The sequence below is a fragment of the Phycodurus eques genome, chromosome 3 (assembly GCF_024500275.1).
Source record: "Phycodurus eques isolate BA_2022a chromosome 3, UOR_Pequ_1.1, whole genome shotgun sequence".
Taxonomy (NCBI): domain Eukaryota; kingdom Metazoa; phylum Chordata; class Actinopteri; order Syngnathiformes; family Syngnathidae; genus Phycodurus; species Phycodurus eques.
Window position 1 is genome coordinate 3,078,504 of NC_084527.1, and position 16,643 is coordinate 3,095,146.

The 16,643-nt window shown below is 42.2% G+C and overlaps 2 protein-coding genes across 3 annotated transcripts; both read right to left on the reverse strand.

Annotated features, from left to right (window-relative positions):
- Positions 1–1,412: 1,412 nt before the first annotated feature.
- dpysl2a (dihydropyrimidinase like 2a) lies at positions 1,413–9,784 on the reverse strand. Of its 2 annotated transcripts, XM_061671456.1 has the most exons (15): positions 9,464–9,784; positions 7,917–8,005; positions 7,482–7,666; positions 7,121–7,285; positions 6,801–6,862; positions 6,602–6,682; positions 6,463–6,531; positions 6,245–6,365; positions 6,009–6,165; positions 5,086–5,227; positions 4,834–5,004; positions 4,285–4,464; positions 3,662–3,689; positions 3,506–3,595; positions 1,413–3,402 (listed from the first exon to the last, which is right to left on the reverse strand). In XM_061671456.1, exons 1-15 carry the CDS (start codon positions 9,503–9,505, stop codon positions 3,311–3,313), a joined length of 1,674 nt encoding a protein of 557 aa, XP_061527440.1. In that variant the 5' UTR covers positions 9,506–9,784; the 3' UTR covers positions 1,413–3,310. The 2 variants fall into 2 exon arrangements, with proteins under 2 accessions (XP_061527440.1, XP_061527439.1); XM_061671455.1 differs by having other exon boundaries at positions 3,506–3,689.
- A 1,290-nt stretch (positions 9,785–11,074) lies between these two features.
- Positions 11,075–15,971, reverse strand: bnip3la (BCL2 interacting protein 3 like a). The gene is made up of 6 exons (XM_061671457.1): positions 15,886–15,971; positions 14,639–14,900; positions 14,482–14,563; positions 13,597–13,709; positions 13,350–13,499; positions 11,075–12,918 (listed from the first exon to the last, which is right to left on the reverse strand). Exons 1-6 carry the CDS (start codon positions 15,935–15,937, stop codon positions 12,870–12,872), a joined length of 708 nt encoding a protein of 235 aa, XP_061527441.1. The 5' UTR covers positions 15,938–15,971; the 3' UTR covers positions 11,075–12,869.
- Positions 15,972–16,643: the final 672 nt, after the last annotated feature.

The window sequence follows — 16,643 nt, forward strand, 5'->3', positions numbered from 1 at the left end:
AAGATGGGTCTGCCAAATTGGCAAATATGCACAGCTAGCCTTACTCCTGCAAAAAAATCAGAACCCGCCACCATTTGTGCCCCGCCACAGATGCGCCGTCTACGAAAATAGAGCCTTTAGTCTCACCTTTACCAGACTTTCTACAAGTTTTTGTGTGTCAGACGGAATTTCTGTCATATCTGCTCCAGTTCATCGCAACTGCGTGTCATGGGGTTAATGTCAGGATTGAAGTTCTTCCACACCACACTCCTCGATGCATGCCTTCAAAATAGCTCTATAAAATGGAATTCTAATCAAGGGGATTGTCTCAACGCATTTGCTCACGTGTCCACGTTGTACTGTATCGCCAGGCTCTGCCGATGATTCATGCTGGCAAAATTCCTCGAGAGGGCTCAGTTTGGTGACGTCTTTCAGAGGCAATTTCTCGTCCAAAGCTATCATCCGCGGGTGGAGATGATGGAAAACCCATTCAAGAACCCTCCTTTCCATTGTAATTAAAATGCTTATCATATCATGTCTAGACTGGGTACTTGTCTAATAGCCATTGGCTCTTACTTAATGTCGAAGTTTGGTACATTTACATAATCAATGTGTTCAGCTCTTACGTGCAGGTGGAAGGGCTGAACAGCTGGAACATGCAGTATGGAACATGTTAGCGAAGCTGTTGAGCTCATTCTGTCCTCTTTGCCTCCACCCAGTGTTTGTATACTGTAAAATTCCATATGTTGCACACAACTCAAGAAGGGTGTGTTTGATCCACAGACCTTTTCAGCTTTCCATTGACGTTTTTTTTTTTTTTTTTTTTTAATGGGATGTGTAATGGTAAGTCTCAATCAAACCACCTCAAACAATAACCGTGAATGCCGGTTTGACTGCAGTTTTGTGCCAGTTGACCATACATTAGTATTTGTAGAAAAAAAAAATATATATATATATTTGTAGGAAAAAAAAAAAAAAGAAAAAAAAAAGCAGTCATACTGTACATGTTAGGAGTGACCACTATGATTAGATTTATAAATTGAAAACAGGTATGGCGAACGAGTGGCTAGCCGTTATACTTCTAAGATTGGTGGAATTTGCATGTTCTCCCCGTCAAGGTTAAAACTCTAAATTGTTCCTAGGTCTGAATGTGAATGGCTGTTTGTCAATCTGTGCCCTGCGATTGGCTGGCGAGCAATTCAGGGTTTACCCCGCTCCAGCTCATCCGCAACCCTACTGAAGATGAGCGAGTGGTAAAGGGGATGGATGAATTCAAAATACAGATTTGGTGTTAAATAATACTGTGAATAGTTCATTTATGGGGGGGAAATATATTTGCAATTGCTTTCTTTGATTTGTCTAAAAAAAATAATAATAATAAAATAAAAAATTACAATATGTGTAATAGTTGTGACAAACTTTATACAGCTACTTTATTAAGATAAATTGAGTATTGGGTATCCATGTGCAAATGAACACATTCAACACTGACATAAAATATGTTACTTTCTGGCAATTTGGGCTCACATAGCAACAATCAGCACTATACATTTGGGCATATACATATATATTTCATTATACATAGTAAGCACATTCAAAAAGGGAGTCTTTACCAAAGGCTTTATTTATATTATTTTTACTCCACTGAAGTCAACACAGGTCAGGTCAAATGCAGAAGGGACCACTGATTTGTGCCCTGTCAAATTTTGGTATCCTACAAGATATACATGACTGAATATCACACTAAGTGGGACAAGACCAGCGTTGCACATTGCAGCTCAATAACGACCATCAAGAACCCTGCCAAAATAAGGGAATCAACTTCACATTATAGCCTGGCATAAGAGGCGTACACTTGACAAGGCAATGAAGGGACGGACTGTATCTAGAACTTACTGACCACATGCTGTGGCTCCGGCTCAAACCGGTGGCAATAAATACTGTAAGTGAAGGCAAGACAAAAGGAGAACTGGATTTCTGGTACTTGTTTCACAACACAAACACAAAGAGAAGTGGACACATCATCACCACGCAGTGAGGGATCTCCTAAATATATAGCAATCCATGTTGCAATGTTCCATCAGGTCTCACAAATCACTTGTTTCAAGAACCTTCATAGATACAGTGTGCTAGCAATATCATACAGAACAAGCAGGGGACTATTTGAATTCAACATATAACCTTAAAAACATAAAAAACCCACCCACAAAAAAACTTGCAAGCTCACATACATGGGTATCATTTGGATTGGTACAAATTTGTGTCACTAAGTGGCTAAATCGGTCCCCGGGAAGCAACGACAACTGGAGGACGATCGACGCGGGAACGGTTAACATATATCTGCACATATACACTTTAGCATTGCTCATATAGCACCAGATGCAGAGAACCTTTCTGCAAACCTCGCCTCCGACTTTGCAGCGTCTGTCTCCTCAAAAGTGTTCAGCAGACACATTATTACAAGTTTGAGGAAACATTAACAGGCGAGTGGAAAAGACGTCAAATTTTGCGTGGCTCCCAAATTGAAAGGTAACCCTTAAATACCATTAATGTATCTTTCAGTTCATTCGCTGCATTAATACATGATTCAAAACAGTATTTAAAAATGGGAAGTGCAACCGTAACACAAAAGGAAGACCGAGATGAACAGCAAAATTAAATGACAGAAGAAAAAAAAAAAAAAAAAAAAAAGTCTCCATTCGTGTTTTAACAACAACTGTGAATTGACCTTCGGGTTTCTGTGGCACCAGCACGAGGAAAAACTCCCAGTCCTAAAATGCCCAATGGTTTAAAGACTGAATCGTGTTCTGACTCTGATGAATATCAAAGTCAAGAGGACATGGTAAAAGGTTAAACATCTAGCAACAGTTTCAATTCCCTGGAATCTTCCCTATCAGCTGAAATTAAATTAAGTAGTGCTTTCCTTTTGTTAAATACAGCAAAATAGAGAGAGACAATAGAAGTGTGTGGTGCACGGCAAGTCAGGAGTGACAGACCGCCAGTCCTATGCCCCCCTGCACCTTGGTGCAATTACAGGAACCGGTACATATCACTAAATTAGAATACATTTTTTCGGATTTATTGACAGGACATACCTAAATAAAGTGTGCAACAGAAACCTGCAGATGGCTATAGATGTGATTTGTTGTTCTCAAATTTGTAGTGCAACTGTGTGAGGCTTCAGCTTATGTCCTTCTTGTATTTTCCAGCTAATAAATCACATCGATAGTCACCTGCAGGCATCTGTTGCACAATTGATTGTAGGCATCTCATTTCAGTAAATTAGAATAAATATATTCTAATTCATCGAGATGTACCTGTATAAAACACCTTAGCCGAGGCTGGTGATGTTGGTTTTTCCTCCAGGGGGAGCCACGATGCGCTGGGTGTTACGGCGTGGAACGCTGTCATCAATTTGGGCACCTAACAGGGACAACATTTATAACAATACACAATCACATTATGACCGCGAAGAAAATTGCTGTCCTACTAGGGAGTCAAGTTGCAGAGAACGTAACTCACTTACCTGACAGACTGAAGCCCGACTGGTGGAGGTTGCGCACCGGCTGCTGAATAAATTGTTGCTGCTGTTGCTGCTTGGTAGGAGAGGTCTTCACTGCAGAGACTGAGGTCAGAACCTTGGGAGTAAGAATCACCTCGCACACGGGCCCATCATACTGACCCCGGGGGACTCCACGCAACTCTGTCAGCTGAACATTCAAATCAATCCGTCAGTGTGATGGCACTCACGACTTGTCACGCTAGATCAGCGATTCCCAACCCTTGTGCCACGGCGCAGTCGAGCGTCGTGAGAGATAGTCAGGTGTGCCGCGGGGAACCAGCCAATGCCATTTCATTGGTGTGAAAATTATTATTTACATGACACATCTTTAGTTCAGTACATTCAACTCCAGTATATTCACTGCTCAACATTTTCTAATTCACCTTTGCTGATTTTTGTTTTTTTAACCCATCCTCCCTTATTGCAGAAAAACTCAGCTTTTGCCGTTTTTGTGCCGAAGCAATAAAAGTACTACTTTTGCCCCATATTTTTGCATCTTGCTACCAAGGAAGTATGTTAAAGTGAGTTGATGAGTTTCATTTAGACAAACGTTGTGCTTTGTCACCATCTTGTGGCATCTATTGGTAATTATAAACCCTTTTAAAAGGAGGGGACACCAATTACTCTCGGCAGGGCTCAGCGCCTATCCCCAACGAATAGCAGGTGAACACAGTATGCGTGTGCCTTGGCTCAATTGATGTTGGGAAACACTGAGTTAGATCATTCTTTCCATATGGTCGCACCCGGCTGCGAGCTTTTATCTTCTTGTACACGTGGTCCGGAAAGGCTTTACGGCTGATGTAGCGCCCGCAGCCCTCTGTCGTGTGAAGGCTGCCCTCTTCCAACACAACTTTACCTTGGCTGATCACCACCAGAGGACCACCACGCACCTCTGTGCCCTCAAAGATGTTGTATTCTACAGCCTAGCAGGAGAAGAGGAAGCCAGAGACAGGAATCAAAAGCAGTCTTTATTCACATACATCCACCCATTCATTCTCTACTATACCGCTTATCCTTTTTGGGGGATTTGCGGTAGCTGGAGCCTATCCCATCTGAATTATAGGTGAGCAATTGGGTACACCCTGGACTGGTTGCCAGTCGATCGTAGGGCACATATAAACATACAACTATTCACAGTTACATTCACATCTGACCATGAGCCAGACAAACTAACCACTGGTTCTCGGTGCCACCCTATTTGTGAAATTAACCCCCCCCCCCCCCCCCCCCCCCCCCCCCCCCCCCCCCCCCCCCCAATTTAAAAACAAAAAAAAAAAAACCTCTACAAATACCGAGTTGTGGTTCTTGGCTGAGATGATCTTGGTGACATCTGGGTCCCACAGAACGAGGTCAGCGTCGGAGCCCACAGCAATGCGGCCCTTGCGAGGAAAGACGTTGAAGATCTTGGCGGCATTCGTGCTGGTCACTGCCACAAACTGATTCTCATCCATCTTTCCACTCACCTGGTGAAAATATCATGGGAACGAGGTCTCAAAACACATGCAAGGAGGACGTTCGTTTGCGGAGTGAATTTTGGCCCTCACCACACATTTGTCCCAGATTAGGGACATCCTCTCTTCGGTGCCATTGGTGCCCTCCGGGATTAGGGTGAAGTTGTCTTTGCCTACTGCGCGCTGCGATGTCTGGAAAGTGCAGTGAGCGCTACCTGTCACCTGTAAATCCCCACTGGATTTGACAGAATGCAAAAGTCTAATTTTAGATGGCAACCGGGATTGCTTCAGAAATCTAAATGTTGAGCTGTGGTCTCGTTCTTAATGCCACATCATCGCTTTTCTTTTCATGATCTCGTCATTCAACTTGGAGAAATAGCGCAATACATTAGTTACATAAAAGTTCCCCTTCCCGAAACAAGATGCTGGTCTGAGCTTTTCATGTATTTCAAACTACCTTTCAGTTACCACCGATCAGCAAAGATAATTTCACCATTAAGTACTGAAAGGCCATTAATCCATTCCAGCCCCACAAAAAAAAAAAAAAAAAAAAAAAAAAAAAAAAGTGTCACGTGTTTTTAAAGAAAAGTACATTTCTATTTTAAAATCTAAATACAAAAATAAACTGGTTTTAAGGAGTGCAACCTGCCATATGCTGAACATCACGTGACCGAACCTGGAAAAACATGACTGCTGACTTCCTGTGTATGCTACGCTAACGAGCATGACTACGGTTTGATTATGATTGTTTGAAGCCGAACTTGCTGAACTTTGGTTTTCTTTATGACTGGTGTCTACGGACAAAAGTTGTGTGTACATGTATACCATTTGTTTATACAAATATGATATATGTAAACACAAATGACGCCGAAAAATGAGACATTGTAATCTTTGGTGGCTCTGATGACATCTTGTGATTAAAAAAACACATTGGAGACGTTTAAAGTCAATGACAGTGCATCGGGGGTATGGCTCTCTTTTTTTTTTGTGTGCAATCTTTGATTCTAGACACCAACCATGACAACAGAGAGCTGAGGTAATCAGGGGTGGTGGGATCCGGACTGAGTGGTGGAGAAGTGACGTAGGTCGCAGCCTTGGCCCAGTTCTTGCTCCAATAATGGGTGCCGTCGGTGCCCAAGCTGGCTGAGATGGGCTCTCCGAAAACAACAGAACCTAAAAGAGCGGACAGGAGCATTGTAATATGGAAATACAGTGTTCCGGAAAGGAAATTGGACAACATTTCACGACGTACCCTTTTTCCTGGCCAGAGCGATGACATCGGCGGCACTCTTGCTCATCACCTTGGTGATGTAGACAGGACAATTTGTCTGATTGGCTATGGTGATAGAGCGATTGACTGCTTCTGCCTCCACCTGCCGCGCGTCACACATGCACACATAACAGAACAGTTCTCCTTTCCGTCAGGCTCTCTCGAGCCCTCTGATGTGTTGACATTTTAAGGCACCTCACCTCTTCTGGGCGGCTGAGTACATGACCTTCAGGCCCAGTTATACCCAGCTCGAGAATACGTCTTTGCTCCTATTCAATCCAAACAAAAAAACTCGTGTTCCAAATTCAAGAAAACTGCTTATATACATTAGTTTTTTACCTCGGCAATGATGTCACCATTCTCAGCATGCACTTGAGCGATGGCACCGAGGTCTCTGATGACGCTGAACACCTCGTAAATCTAAAATATCACAAGGGAGACTAGTGAGCTCATTAGCATAAGGCACACATTGACGCCAAACATGCAAAGTCAGTGGAAAGAGAAGACCTCGCTAATGTCATCCAAGAGCTAAGCCTACCTGAGAGTCAGAAAGTTGAAAAACATCCTTATAGGCCAAATAGACCAGGAAAGAGTTGACACCTGAAGATAGAAAACTTATGAGAGCCAAAAGTGGAAAAAGGAGAGCAAGAGGGAGAACCCAGAGCAAAGGAAGAAGAGTAAAACAAAAAAATAATTATAAAGGAGACATGGGAGAGTGTTGTGAAAATGCTTTTTAAACACCATGCAAGGACTGAATGAGGAAAAAACGTGAGATTTGTTGTGGCACAAATACTCGACTGGATATTTGTGGCTACACCTTTGACAGTAGCAGTAATTTAGTGGTCGCTGACTGCATACCGTGTTCCTTCACCAAGGTCTCCATCTCCTCCTGAGTGCCTTTTTTCCAGTCGGTGATGTCCACATGGAGAGAGTAGTCACAACAGGATTTGCTGTCAACCAATTCTCTCCACTGCTTGAAAGCTGCAACCAAGCCTATGCCAGGCTCTGGCACCACGTGGTCAACTAGAAAAAACACCCCCAAAAAAAAATATTGTAAATAAAACAGCCGAGATTTCATGTGTGGAAGGTAGCTGTAATAAAAAAATGTTTTTTAAAAAAGCCTCATAACACACACGCACAAGCAATGTTATAATCTCCGTGACGGGATGTGTGTGCCTTAGTTGAAAACACACCGAAGTCTGGCTGCTGGACAACTTACTGATCATGGTGGTGCCCCCCGCCAGAGCTGCCCTGGTGCCCTGGTAGAAGTCATCCGCTGCCACCATGCCTCGATCAGGCATCTGGAATCGGGTGTGCACGTCGATGCCTCCAGGCATCACCATTCTTCCATGAGCCTCTATGATCTTAACTCCCCCAGGGACAATTAGGTTGTCACCTATTTGCCTGGAAGAACAGAAAAAAATATATAAATTCAATCTCAGCAATTCAAATGTAAATGAAGCAAAAATCTAGAAAAAAAGACACCACCATGCAGGTCACCATCTTTCACATCATATATTGTTTTAGCTGAAAAATATGCATTTCAGATTTTAAAAAAATCTTTATTTCACCATAAATGCTTGTCATTGGCCGTTGACAAAATGATAACAATTTACTTAAACAGTTCACTGAAAAATGAAAACTTCAAACTCACTTGATGACTCCATCCTCCATGTAGATATCAGCCATGAAAGACTGATCATCATTCACGATCTTTGCTCCTTTTATGAGGAGACGGTCACTCTGCAAGGTAGAGACATTTGATTTTCCAAAATATCTATCAAGCCATCCATTTTCCATAGCGCTTGACCTCATTAGGGTCACGGTTGAGCTGACGCATATCCGAGCTGACTTCAGGGCAAGAAGTGGAGTACGCCCGACAGCCAATCGCAGCCTGTGCACATATAGATGTATAACCAAGTCCAAACCTATGGGCCGTTTTGATGCTTTGGTTAACCAAACATGCATGTATGTATATGGAATGCGCGAGGAGGCCGCAGTAACCACCCCCCCCCCCCCCCCCCCCCCCCCCCCCAAAAAATGATCACAGGCAAGCGCAGGGCGAACACGGAAACTCCACACACGAGGGCTTGAGTTGACATTTGAATCCAGGACCGCTGGCCCAGTTTGGGCTAATTCTGTCTCCATCATCGAAGAGAAGCAAGAGGGTGAACTGCTGGCCTACTTTTCATTGGTTCTCCTACACGCTCACAAAGACACGACGGCAAGCTAATAGAGACAATGTAATTTGCGGAAACCATCGCAGCATGAATTGTCCGGATGGACATGAAAAGCAGTGTGTGCCTTTAGTGACAGTCTTCGCCCTACGTGAAGTTGAACAGAACAGACCGAACGAAATACGAATAACGCTGTGATGTTAACACTTTATAGCGGCAATATTGGAATTATATTGCACACTGGTAGTGAATGTCAGATGCCAGTCACTGCACATCACCCCAACCAGTCCGCGCCGTTAAATTGTTTGCACTGTGACAACGACGACAATACAAGGCCTTATGTCCGTGCAAATCAAAACGTGCATCGTACAAAGGACTCAACGTGAAGCAGTTTCGAATACACTATTCGCGCGGTACAGTAATAATAGAGTTGTAGAAAAAGGAAGCCAATAGAACACGACTGAAACATTCCCATGGGTGTGAAACTAAAGGCCCCACAGGTCACCTGTCACCCTGCCGAGGGTTCATTCTTCCATGACCTGATCGTAATGCACGGTTACAGTCAGGAGGGCTCAGATTAGGAATTGCAACCGGCTAGCACCTGCACGACATCTGACTGCTACCTGTTGTCAAGAACCTCGACGCACTGCAGGTTCGCCCGCGTGCCGATGCGACGCGCTTCAATCCAGAAGCGCCGTGATTTGACGTCGAGATCGTTCAGTCGATGTGGCCCGAACAGCTGAACGATTAGCGCTTTTTTGGGGATGGGTGCTGGCCAGTGACCTACTTTACACGGATTTGCTTTCTTTCGACGATCACGATATTCAGTGAGGTTTAAAATCTCAACCGCAAATGGGACAATTGGTGCAAAAAGAATTGCTTGGTGCACCGATATGAAGGTGAACTACGGATGCATACGACGGCCGAGCGTTCGCTAGCCTAAGGTAGCAGGTAAAGGAACAAAAAATGAATAAAAATAACATCGAATCCCAAAATAAAGGGGACAAAATAGCAATATACTCACAGTGATTCGAGGAATGTTCTTTTTCCCTTGGTAACCCGACATTTTAACGATCACTCCGGCGCTCGGCTAACGCTAGCTAGCAAGACTGGAAAAGCTCAGCAGCCAGTGAACAAGAAAAGAACACACACAAAAAAAAAACCAGGAAAATTGGATGGATGCTCAATGGACAGTCGACGCCCAGGGCAATTTGTACCTGCCTGACAACTTGTTACAACGATGGCGAACGACGTTTACAAAGTGCTCATTCGCAACGAGTTCCTAAATGTCAGACTGTCGTTCCAATGAGTGGATTTGTGCAGGAAAAGATCCCGCAAGACAAGACAAGTCTCAAGACAGGGGCGCAATCGTTCCGCGCATGCGCGATACCCCACCCTAGTCAGCCACGGCTCCATATTGTTTGACGCCGCTCAACCTTCAGTCCTATTGTCATATTTTGCTTTTCTCAACAGGGAATATTGCTGAATTATATTGTAACGTCAATGCCTGGCCTAGGTTGACTTCAAATATTGTTCACCCATCTGTTTAAATCTGTTAGTGAGCACTTTGACCTGTGCAGAAGCCATTCACCTCACAGACACATTAAAATGCTCATGAGACAGCACGAGCATTAGGAGCCCCTTAATAAAAGGTCACACTGTATGCAGTTTTATCACCAGAGGTGCCGCAACACGGGGCGGGCATTGCCGAGGGCCCCAAAAGCTGAAGGGGCCCCCGGGAGATGGCTGACGTTGGCCCACATCAACGACAAAGCACTGCAACGCCGAAGGTTTCTTTAGGAATTAAGGCCAAAAAAAGGTCACGCTTGGTTTCAATGGACCATAATGCACTTTCCGTATGCGTTGAGTAGATTTCGAGTGTGTTTTTGTAACATTTTGAAACTAAGGTTGAACTTTTGGGCGAATTTGGTGCAAACTGCTAGACAGAGCTAGTAGTTCTCAATTTTTATTTTTTTTACACCAAGCACCACCTAAAAAAAAAATACTTAACTCTCCAAGTGCCACTTGAACGACTAATAAACACAGTAATGTAGTAGGCCTAAAAGTTCATGAAAAAAATGAGGCAGGCTTTATTCCTAAAAAATGGATCCAGAAAATAAAAAAAAAAAACTACTTAAATATTGATTCAATTCAAATGTAGTGCACATGAAAGTGAAATAAAAATTGTACTTGTCATGTTAAAAAACAAGCCCTTCTCAATGATTAACTGCAAATGTATGTACTGTTTTTAAAAGTTACATAACACTGAACTGTACCATGAATAATAAAAAAACGTACTGTACATGAACATTGAAAAGTAAAAACTGAACTGGATTTCGGAAAAATATATATAAACAAGCTTTATACCTTTGTTGTGATTTTGTGCAGGAAAGGCCTACTAGAACAGCTGAAATTAAGACTGAATTGAAAGCACTTTAAATGGTGGCAGGTGTGCGCTTACTCCCATTTAACGAGTTCGAATGTGATTGGTTAATTCTGAACACAGCCACATCCCCAATTAGAAAGTGTGCACACTTGTGCAACCGCATTATCTCAATTCATTTTCCCTGTTGGAATTGTTTTTAAAATTTATTTATTGAGTTGGTTGTACATAGGTCACGTTAATGGTGAAAAATGTTTTGAAATTAGTTTATTTTGGTGTGATTTTTTTTTATATCACAAAAACCTGACATTTAAACAGGGGTGTGTAGACTTTAAAAAAAAAAAATTATCCACTGTATTTACACATACAATCAGTATGCGCGCGCGCACACACACATCTCATATTGGAGTGTGTATTAATACATGGGAACTGACTTTCAGATGACCAGATTTATGCTTTATTCAGTACAAAGTAAATTCAACATTTCCATTGTTTTCGACTTGCTTACCCGCTGTGCAGAAGCCTGTCAATAATCACAGACACGCTCGAGTCATTACGACTACTTTCATGGAAATTGATGCTATATTCCGAGTCACTGTCTCAATAACAGTACACAAGCCCATAGTGATATTTAAGAGTAAGGTCTTAATACGTGTTATGTAATGCACTGAAAACCCACATTGAGTGTTTTAAACACCCAATCTTCCACAGCAGTCAAAACAATAGGTTTGGGTTTCACATTACGTCACAATGTCATCAATTTTAAAACACTGACAAATGACTCATCCAGTCATTAATCTTCATTATCATTATAAGCATCAATATACACAAATTACATGCGTTTAAATTAGTAAATGCTTGCCTACGTACTATTTCTTTTGGAGGTTTACACGCATTGTACATATTAAATCACACTGGAAATGATAGACAGTGACATTTAGATAAAATCCGGCTCGTGGAAACAGCTTATTCAGTGGTGGGTTCTGCCTCAAACGGTGACGTAAATGACAGCAAAAACACACCACTGACACTAAACATAAACATATATTATGCATGAATATGATGGATTATTGATACAATATTATGCATTAATACGATGTATTATTGATACAATATCAGGGAGTTTCTACTAAACGGAGCAGATCACAGCTTTAAGTATCTTCACATCTGCATTTAAATAGCATAGCATGTCAGGGAAGTTCCAAAAAATAATATAATGAAAATGTGCAGCGGTAGAAGATATACATTTGACGCTTTGCCATTGTTGCTGTAATATGTGTTAAAAAGAAATACTGTATATAAAAGCAAAAACACTAATAATTTAAAACAAAACAAAAACAAACAAAAAAACAGCATATGGCCTGGTACATTGCCGCCCGGCCCAAGTTCCACTATCATAATATAGTCAAATACCACAAAATGCAAAAGTTGCTGGCTACATGGTAGATCAAGGTTTAGGATTTTCAGCTTCAAAACATGAAGCTTTAAAAAGAAAACCACTGAAGGTAAAAATGATCAAGCTTCTATTCCGAAAACATGTGTGCAGCATTTTTATTAGTTTCCTTCGACAACGGCACCTCTAAAGTTCAGCTCAGAAAGTTAAGGCATTACAAGTTCCTTCTGTCACCACCTGTACTTTTCATATATTAGATATGGCGCATAATTTTGGTTCGTAGACACTGGCGAGTAACATAGTAGGGCGACTCGGCCAGATTGTCTTGTGATTAAACAACAAAACATTTGTTGAAATTTCAGAGAGACCCATCCCTAAACTTAAAACAAACTGAGGCCAAACCCTTGTCAATTTTGCATTTGTATTGGAACATGATGAATATTTCCCATCTGGAAAATCGAGTGGATGCAAGTCAACTGCGATGGCCTTGGGTCAAGATGAGAAGGAGTACCCACATTACAACGTGTACATACACTTACAATGTGACACAATCGAACATGGATTGGGAGGGCAAATGTGCGCGCGCGACGACTGCAGAGAAACACGTGATCACAGGCTGCTTGAAAGACGGGAAGACGTCCAGGCACTGCTCACTCAGTAAGAGCTGGCGGAGGCTGTGGCGAGCCTTTTACCGATGTACACCCTTCAAAGACAAAACAAACGGGAAATTATTGACACGGAACGGGGCTCAAAGGGATTAGAAACATCTCTTACATAACAATTATAACAGCGTTGTAACAGACAATCTGTATCCGACAACGGTTTTGTTTTCTTATGACGAAAGCTTTAGTGTGTAGGAAACGGGTAAATCATTCTTGGTATATGTCAGACAGGGAAAAATATATTATAAAGTGATGAACACACAATAACATACGCATTGTCAATTATCTCAGGCGGCAGTCCCCAACCACTGGGCTGCAGACCGGTTCCGGTCTGTGAGTCAGTAGGTACCGGGTCGAGCAGAGAGACTACAAGAATATTTGATTGATCATCAGAGTCTAAAAGAAGTTTGATTTTGGAAAATCACGTGCATCCCCCAATGTGTGAATGGCTGTAAAACATACAACTTCGTACCCGATTCCGAGCGCGAGGATGTGTGAAATGAGAAGCGACGGGATGAAAACTTTGAGGAATTCAGCGGAGAAAACGCCGCCTTTCTTCATAACGCCACTCTTTCTCATACTGAGCGATACTGAACGCCGGGGGTGCCTAAAGTGGAATTCCCTGAAAAGATAACATCAAACAATCAGCACCATTGAAAAAAATGAAAAACATAAAAGCCCTCATCAAGATGCGAAACAAGATGAAGGAGCCTGCTCACTTGGGTGGAATGTTTTCTGGCCTGCTGGACCAGTCAGCAACCCAATCTACTTCTTTGTTCATGAGGATGTCATCCTCTCTGTCTTTGTCCGTGCCTCCGTCGTCTTCTTCTGACTGCAAATGCGAAAGGAACAAATAGTCAAGACAGATGATCACAATCATGACGTAGTGTTGTACAATTTTGAGTGTTTTGCTTTTTCTTTGGTCTATAGTGTTTCTTTGTCGGGGCGAAACTGCCACAGATGGGCACCAGTGATGGCAAAGATACTGTATGCGACGATGACCGTAGCACCAGAAATACAACTTCTTGCAACATTAAAAAATGGAACGTGCATCCGTCGTCCTGGTTGCTGTTGCTCAGTTTAAAAAAATAAATAAAAATAAAAATAAAAAAATAAAAAACGGAATGTACAGAATGCAAAGTTTGCTGTGGGCGGTCTTTATTTGACGAGCCAAGAGCTTCACCTTTAAAGCGCAAGCAGTTATCCCTCTTGGCAATGGCCACTGCATCTGGCACCCATCATCAAAGCTATGCTAATATACTGTATAGACATACAGTATAAATTGTTTTTAAATCTTTCCGATCACAGCTTACGTAAGCGTCAAGTTTCCCCATATTCAGTCAGAAGAGGCATATTGTTATTTATGTTTTAGTGTAACCTGTTAAGAAAAACATTGCCTGTACATTTGATAAATATTTTACGACAACAACACTTTGACTGGCAAGGATTTGACATCCGTTTTCTGTAGCTCTTGTCGTCACGAGGGTCGCAGGTAAACTGGAGAGGCTGGCGTACATCCGGGACCCCAATCTGAGATTGTGTTTCAGGAATAGAAACAAATTGTTGTGTATTTTTGAAAGGTTGAAATAAGGTGTGACTTTTACCTGACTACCTCTCGGACTGGACATGTCCACATCAAAGGTGATCTGACCCTCATCTTGGTTGGGACTCTGTGGCCTGTGGGGACTGAGGTGACACATTGTGGTTCATAAATATGTTTGGATACTACTGACACCGTGCGGCACATAACTTTAGCCGCACCTTTCACACGAAGAATTACTCGGGCTGGATTCATGCTGTGCATCCAAGAGGATCTTCTCCATGTCTCCATTGTGAATGGAGGAGGATGACGGCACGTGTTCGAGTCCTCCGATCAGGGTTTCATCTAGCTCGGGCACTACTTGCAAGGTCTGACTCGTGCCAGCGTTTGCATTTATTTGGTCTGCAGCAGCTGATATTTGCAAGCTGGCGTGCACGCACTGAGCTCCTGTGTTTCCGTTCAACTCCAACTCCACCCAAGAGCCTTGGAAACACAAAATGCTGAAGTTAGTTTTACAGTATTCAATTTAAAATCGGGCATAACAACCATTAATGCATGAAGCGTTGTATTCAGAATAGCTGCACTGCATCAGTGATAGCGTCCATCCCTGTGCCACTGCCCTACTAACAGCAAGTTTCCCCCCCCGCCCCCCCCCTCCTAGCCAGGAGGGCGTTATGCAATTCATTACAACCAGGTTGGCTGCACACAGAATGCAAACAAATCGCACGAAATGCATTTTATTTTTGTCCGTTTATATTATACTACGAACAAATCGGACGTATTGACCATAGGACGATTGAACGACCTGCCCGAGAATGGCCGAATGTATTTTATAACCATATCAACAATGCAGGTCTCTGTTGCGTAACAGACAGGCTGCTCCGACGTGTCGCTGATCCAGATATGATGCTCATACTCTACATTTTTATTATTTTTATTTTTGCGTGTGAACATACCACGGCCCAGTTATTCGTCTAAAATATTTCTTAGCAGTGACAACGCAAAAAAAAAAAAAAAAAAAAAAAGCTGTCGCTACGAACGTCAAATAACATCTTAATTTTAAAAAATTAAATTAGAAATACAGTGCATGCATGGTCAATCAACGTATTCAAAACCCCAAAGTATTGATGACTCCGCGGAAAAGCTTTAAATAAAAAGCAACGCAATGTTAGTCTTTCGTTTTGTCTCCAAGTTGTTTTAATTTTGGTTAGAGTCCGCCCAACTCTGGGTTGGCTCTTTGATTGGCTACAATTGCCATCAGTAAAATAATTGGCGCAACCCTATTGGCTTTCTCTCACCAACGTCAAACAACATCACCCGCCGTCCCTCCAAGAGGATGAGGAAACGCTTTTACCCGATATAACTTTAGCCCAAAATTGCTGCAGCACCATTATACTCGAAAGACAGACGTAAACCTGAAATAGCTTCAGGTTATGTGAAAGCCAAAAAGACGAACGATGTTACGTACCGTGAAGTCCGGGCTCTTCGTTATTGTTTTGTTGAGCAGCAGCGGTGGACATGTTGACTTCTCAGTTTTAGCATTCGTCAACATGACCAGGGTTTGCGCATGCGCAGTGTCTGTCCACAGTCCGGATGAGACAGCAAAAGGCCGCGTTTTGACTCGATAATTGTCGACTATCTTTCATGTCGAAATACGTCTATTGTGATGTGTAGAGCCAAACAAGCCCTGACAGAAGCACAAGGCCTTGTGATGACTTATCCATTTATTGTGTAGGCTTTAATCACGAATGGTGGACGAAGTACTCAGTAAACTCAACTTCAAGAATTTGCCGTAGCAGTAATTCACTGTGAAAGCACCACAACGGCTTCTTAGTAAAACGAAAATAAAACCCATTTTTGAGGAATTTATGTCACTATACTACATTCCATAGAACAATATACGCTATGATCTCACTCATAAACCGTGTTATTTTAATTTTTAAATGCATTCCTTGGTATCTAGTAATTGATTCCATCTGAAAAATAAGCCGTACAATTGAGTAATTTGCCACCCCAGACAGACTTCCAAAACGCTTCTTCCATCTTTTATTTAAGAACCCCTTGAAAGAAATAATTCATAGAATTTCAACATCCCAAAAATAAAAGTGCATTTAACCCAAAGGATACAGTATATATGATGGTACTGTCAGAAAACAAAACAAAAAAAACATACATCCAATGTTGTAATTTCAGTCTTTTAATTCACCATAGGTTCATAACAATTAG

Bases quoted from the DNA above. Each gene is read 5' to 3' on its own strand.
- dpysl2a (XM_061671455.1), bottom strand. From the start codon at position 9,505: ATGTCGGGTTACCAAGGGAAAAAGAACATTCCTCGAATCACT. The intron at 4,465-4,833 runs GTATTTGTAGAG...TTCTCCTGCTAG, and splicing joins CAGCCAAGAACCACAACTCG to GCTGTAGAATACAACATCTT. The intron at 3,690-4,284 runs GTGCGACCATAT...TTGAATGTTCAG, and splicing joins AGATAAAAGCTCGCAGCCGG to CTGACAGAGTTGCGTGGAGT.
- bnip3la (XM_061671457.1), bottom strand. From the start codon at position 15,937: ATGTCCACCGCTGCTGCTCAACAAAACAATAACGAAGAGCCCGGACTT. The intron at 14,901-15,885 runs GTACGTAACATC...TGTGTTTCCAAG, and splicing joins CGAAGAGCCCGGACTTCACG to GCTCTTGGGTGGAGTTGGAG. The intron at 14,564-14,638 runs GTGCGGCTAAAG...GTGTCACCTCAG, and splicing joins AGTAATTCTTCGTGTGAAAG to TCCCCACAGGCCACAGAGTC.